The sequence below is a fragment of the Diaphorina citri genome, unplaced genomic scaffold, assembly GCF_000475195.1.
Source record: "Diaphorina citri unplaced genomic scaffold, Diaci psyllid genome assembly version 1.1 scaffold3083, whole genome shotgun sequence".
Taxonomy (NCBI): Eukaryota; Metazoa; Arthropoda; class Insecta; order Hemiptera; family Psyllidae; genus Diaphorina; species Diaphorina citri.
The window spans coordinates 2322-7786 of NW_007380495.1; the positions used below are offsets into that span (position 1 = coordinate 2322).

The 5465-nt window shown below is 35.7% G+C and overlaps 1 protein-coding gene across 1 annotated transcript; it reads left to right on the forward strand.

Annotated features, from left to right (window-relative positions):
* Positions 1–51: 51 nt before the first annotated feature.
* LOC103519973 (1-phosphatidylinositol 4,5-bisphosphate phosphodiesterase classes I and II) lies at positions 52–988 on the forward strand. The gene is made up of 2 exons (XM_026831268.1): positions 52–154; positions 745–988. The coding sequence occupies exons 1-2, from the start codon at positions 114–116 to the stop codon at positions 971–973; spliced, it is 270 nt and encodes an 89-aa protein (XP_026687069.1). The 5' UTR covers positions 52–113; the 3' UTR covers positions 974–988.
* Positions 989–5465: the final 4477 nt, after the last annotated feature.

Below are 5465 nucleotides of genomic sequence, written 5' to 3' on the forward strand. Positions count from 1 at the left end.
TTATTTTATACAATCAATTTTACATAAATACTTTTTCTTTGCTTTAGGAGAAGAATAGAATACTGGGTACCCAGAGGAAGTGTTCTCAAGATTCTAGCCGATCCAAATTCTCAATGAGTAACAGACTAGTCAAGCGGCTATCAACCAAAAACTTGTAAGTAAACTTTCCTTTACAAGACATTTTTATCAATTACAGTAGAACCTCGATTATTTCAACTAATTTTGACCGGGGCGGGGGTTGTTGAAATGATCACTTTCTTTTCCTCTGATAAGATGTGATATCCTTTGAAAGATAGAAAAAAGCAATGGATTTTGGAGTTGAAATAATAGAAAGTTGAAGTAATGAAATCTGAAATAATCAAGGTACTGTACTAATGTTGACTCTTCATAGATAGAGAAACGGGAAAGTTCTATCCTTTTCATTTTTCTTCATTCTGTGTATTGACCCTTCAAAGACTCAGAGATTCAATAGAAGAGTGAAAGCCATCCGCGATAGCACTTTGAATGTACCTGTTCTCAATGAGCAACACCCCACACTAAAGACTTTATATATGTATTATGCAGTGACGTTGAACTTTGTTTTTTCTATTTTTACTTTCTATTACCTTTACGCATTGGGAATCTATACAAGGTAATGAGAAAGTATTGCAATGGTCGAAATTTTCAAAATCGGGAAATAGGTGGAAATACGGTTCCCTGCGCCCAAAAAAGTGATTTTTATTGTATTGGTTCTTGACTCCTCAGAGATAAGGAAATGGAAAAGTCCAACACGACGCATCAAACAGAAACGTCCGAGTGTTCAGAAAGTGATGGCGACGTTGCCAATACGATAGCCAAGCTACCTCGCAGCCAATCAGAACGCTTGCTGGCTGTCCAGAAGGAACACCTCGCTCAGGAGAAAGATCTGCAGGAGAAATACCATGAAACTGTAAGTACCGTCCCTTATACCTTTTTAGGAAATGTAGGGGGTTGAGGGGGTTTTTCTAAAAACCATGTTGAAATATTTGGAGATATCACAGAGAGGAGAGAGGGAACAGAGAACCTTCCTAAAAACTTTCTTTTGATTTGATTCCAAACAAAAGAAAGAAAGACAGAGATGGCTTATGGACATGAATTAATCTAGCTCTACTCTTTTGGTTGACATCAAAATGTGTCATGAAATTGGTTGATCTCCTTTTGTTCCTTAAACATTATTAATTTTAGGCCGTACACCCTTAAAAGCGAGAAGTAACCCAAAGTACCCTAAAAATACAACCCAAACTTTTGACCTTGCCCACATACATAGCTCACCCCTAAAGGGGATTTCGATAAAAAGAATCTTCGTCTCAAAATGAAAAAGAATTGTGTAATCCCAGTGTGTTTACATAACAAATCTCTTGATGGTAAATTTTACTTTCTCGATTTTATGATGACCCAGGAAAGTTGTTTTTCTCCTGATTCTTGGAAACTTGACTTCCAAAACTTCTCGAACCTTCAACCTTCCGCATTTCTCTTGTGATTTTCTCTTTCGCCACTTTCAAAGCTCCTCTTTTATCTGGATGCTTTCTCCGTTTGCCTCCTGATTTAGTTGTTCTGAACATTTTGTGTGTATCGTTTCGTTGAAAATTCTCGTTAATAGTGTCTTTATTTTGAAAATCTTGTACAATCATTGCAATTTATTTCTAAATCTCGTAAGATCCTCTTTTATCTGGATGCTTTCTCCGTTTGCCTCCTGATTTAGTTGTTCTGAACATTTTGTGCGTATCGTTTCGTTGAAAATTCTCGTTAATAGTGTCTTTATTTTGAAAATCTTGTACAATCATTGCAATTTATTTCTAAATCTCGTAAAATCTTTGCAAATTTTCACATAAATTTCTGTTCCCACGTTTGATCCACTTGCAGAATCACCAACTGACCTTAACTTCGCGAATAATTCTCACGAAATAATCAAAGTTAAACTGTTTTTGTTTCGTTGTAAATCATGGGTCTAAGCTTTTTCATGTTCCTTTTTTCCTTATTTGCTATTTAAACCGTTATCACGAGCAAACGGTTTAACGGGGTTAACGGAAAGCGGTAATTCATTCGGACGTTGTTAAACATTTCTTCTATTTTCAATATGAGTGTCATTTCCATTTTGTTCATTTTCTCCGCGATATTTTACATTTAGAAAACGCAAAATAATCACTTGAATAATTTGAAAACTAAAACCTATTTTTCACATAAATTTCAGTTCCCACGTTTGATCCACCTGCAGAATCACCAACTGACCTTAACTTCGCGAATAATTCTCCCGAAATAATCAAAGTTGAATTGTTTTCGTTTCGTTTAAAATCATGGGTCTAAGCTTTTTCATGTTCCTTTTTTCCTTATTTGCAATTTAAGCCGTAATCACGAGCAAACGGTTTAACGGGGTTAACGGAAAGCGGTAATTCATTCGGACGTTGTTAAACATTTCTTCTATTTCCAAGATGAGTGTTATTTCCATTTTGTTCATTTTCTCCGCGATATTTTACATTTAGAAAACGCAAAATAATCACTTGAATAATTTGAAAACTAAAACCTATTTGGACCGGGTATAGAATTGATATAGCTACTCCATTCAGTCTTGTGTAAATTAAAATTCTATGAATAGGTATTTGAACTTGTTTAAAACAGCCGATTTCTTCAATCTGAGATCAACAGTGAAATCGAAATATTAAAATTACTCTAAAACTTGATTAAGATAAAAATCATACTTAGAAGATTAATTAAGAAATAATTAAGTACAAACTTTTCATGAGCTAACAAAATCATTTGTGTGTGAAAAATTACATTCCAAAATTCCAATAGTACAAATAGTGAATCCTGGAATAGAAATACAGAAAGTAACAAGCTGGATACGAACCATACAACCACAGCAGTTAGACTACCTGAAAACATCCATGCCTTTGCTACCAAAGAAGACATCCATGCTGCCAAAAGTGACTTGGTTGCAGACAAGAACCTCAAATACAGAACTTCATCTCCAAACGACAGTAATTCAAATGAGAACATAGGAGATGTAGCGAACATTTCCACTGACACTTTGGACCGGACACGATTTCTCAACGACACTTTGGAAAGCGAAAGCGATGCCAACGTTGGTTACTTTACAGCTGACAGCGATGATGCGTTCAACATAACCCAAGAAGAGCTCCTGGAAAGCCTGCAACTTTCGCAGACAACGGACGAGCTACATGAAAGTCTGGGAGATAAACCCGACTGTTTGTTTCATCTTACGAATGATGGAACGCTGGGCTGCCACAACATCCGGCTTCGAGTGATGCTCCCTGCGCTGAATAAAGGTAAGCCTTTCGATTTTTATACCCTTCTAGACTTCTAAAGTTTAAAGGTAGAAAACACACTACCATCACGTCACGTGAAGTCATGTGGAGTCAGAAAGATGTACCATGTACCTCAAAGTTTTCCCATGATATTGTAGGTAATTTCGTTCAGGACAGCCATACTACTCTCACGTGACGTGACGTGACATTAGAATCTTTTCAGTCTCATCAGGTGAAAACTACGCCACAATCACATCTTTTTTTGGATGTATTGTTCCTCAGGTGGTCGCAAACTCTTTGTTCAACGCACCTTTCTCCGAATACAACAGATCTAAGTACTCAATTTATCGACTTATTCCTTATTTTTAAGCAGTGTCTTCGTTGATCGATATTTCGTTGTCGGTCGACTACAGTGTAGGTAGACGCACCTTCATGTTACAACACAACGCAACATACTATGTAGTTACGTCATAAACATACACAATGTCATAGAAAGTAAAAACCAGAGGGTAAATGAAAGTAAAAAAAAAGTTTTTGAGATATCTAGGTACTTCCCATTTATCTTTATAGCGAAATTCCTCGTTTCTTCAATCCTATAAAAGTGATGGCATTGAAAAAATAATGACCCAATCTGTACTGAAGGCTTTTTTTTTCTTTTGAGATATCTAGGTACTTCCCATTTATCTCTATAGCGAAATTCCTCGTTTCTTCAATCCTATAAAAGTGATGGCATTGAAAAAATAATGACCCAATCTGTACTGAAGGCTTTGGTGACCAAATGAATTCCGCCTTCATTTAGGTTTAGGATTTGGCAGAGCAAAAATCATTATAATTTAAATTATGAATTTATGAATCATACTCACTTTGGTGACCAAATGAATTCCGCCTTCATTTAGGTTTAGGATTTGGCAGAGCAAAAATCATTATAATTTAAATTATGAATTTATGAATCATACTCATTGATTCATTCATAGATTTCTTTAACTTGTTCCTCTACGAAGCAGTGTTACTTGTTTATTGACTGGAATAGATATGTACGACTTGTACGTACTGCCTACACTCCTATAGTGGATCTAAATTAAAACATACTCGTATGTAGATAAAGTGAAATTTACCCTCATATTATCTTGGCTCAGCGAACGTGAAACGTGTCTTACTACAATGTTGGTCTTAAATTTACGATAGGTCTTGGTTTTTGGTAGATTACTTAAGTGTATAAGTGTGTTTTTTGTATCATCATATTCATCAGCTTCTTTTGAAATATTTCAGTCTTTGATAACACTATCAAATCGAACATTTTTACCTCTTTTTTTCAATAACTGATTAACAACTAAAAAGTAATGATCAGTCTCTTTTTAGTAATGAAACACAAAAAATCAATTGCTTCATTAAGAGCATTCGAATACTGCTTTGAAATGTGTTGAATAAACAATAATACATCATGTAAAGTAGTTACAAGTAGACACACTCCTCCGTACATATTGGGACAAGATAATGCGTGTTATAGGGAACAACTGAGGCTTATTAGTGGACAAAACTGAAACAGAATGACGACGGATGTACTCAACTAAAATATTGTCAACTAATGTAGGTACCTACTAATATTGTACACGGATGTTAGACATAATTATTATTTGAGTTTTCGACTAGTTAATCATACAGTTTTCCACACTGAGTTAGAAAACGCCCCCGGCGTTAACCTTGTCAAGTGGTTACTCTCATCATTTCCATCAGTGATTCTCATGGTTACTCGCACTCAAGAGTCTGTTATCTCCGTTTCCGCGTCTGACCGATTCATCTTCATCACAAAGAACATACCATGATACATTGATACATACTTGTATTACTTATGGCACTAAATGTCTGCAACACGAGATTGCACGATTGCTTATCGGCCTGGAAGTTCCATTTGACCCTGAGGTCGACGTTGCCGTGTTAGAGGGAGGGAAGGCTACGATGTGAAATGACCTAGGAATCAGCAAATACGAGCAACAAACTACTGGGGTACTAGTACTAGTTACATGTTGTTTCTATAGCAGCGCTTATCTAAAGCTTCGTCGTAGTTCTCGGATTGCGTGATGAATTTTTCCTTGTGAATTTAATTTTTGCTATATTTTTTACTTTTTTTTTCTTGATACTTGATATTAATTGCAACTTTTTTCAAGTTTGGTATTTCAAGAGTTT

Bases quoted from the DNA above. Each gene is read 5' to 3' on its own strand.
- LOC103519973 (XM_026831268.1), top strand. From the start codon at position 114: ATGAGTAACAGACTAGTCAAGCGGCTATCAACCAAAAACTT. The intron at 155-744 runs GTAAGTAAACTT...TTGACTCCTCAG, and splicing joins CGGCTATCAACCAAAAACTT to AGATAAGGAAATGGAAAAGT.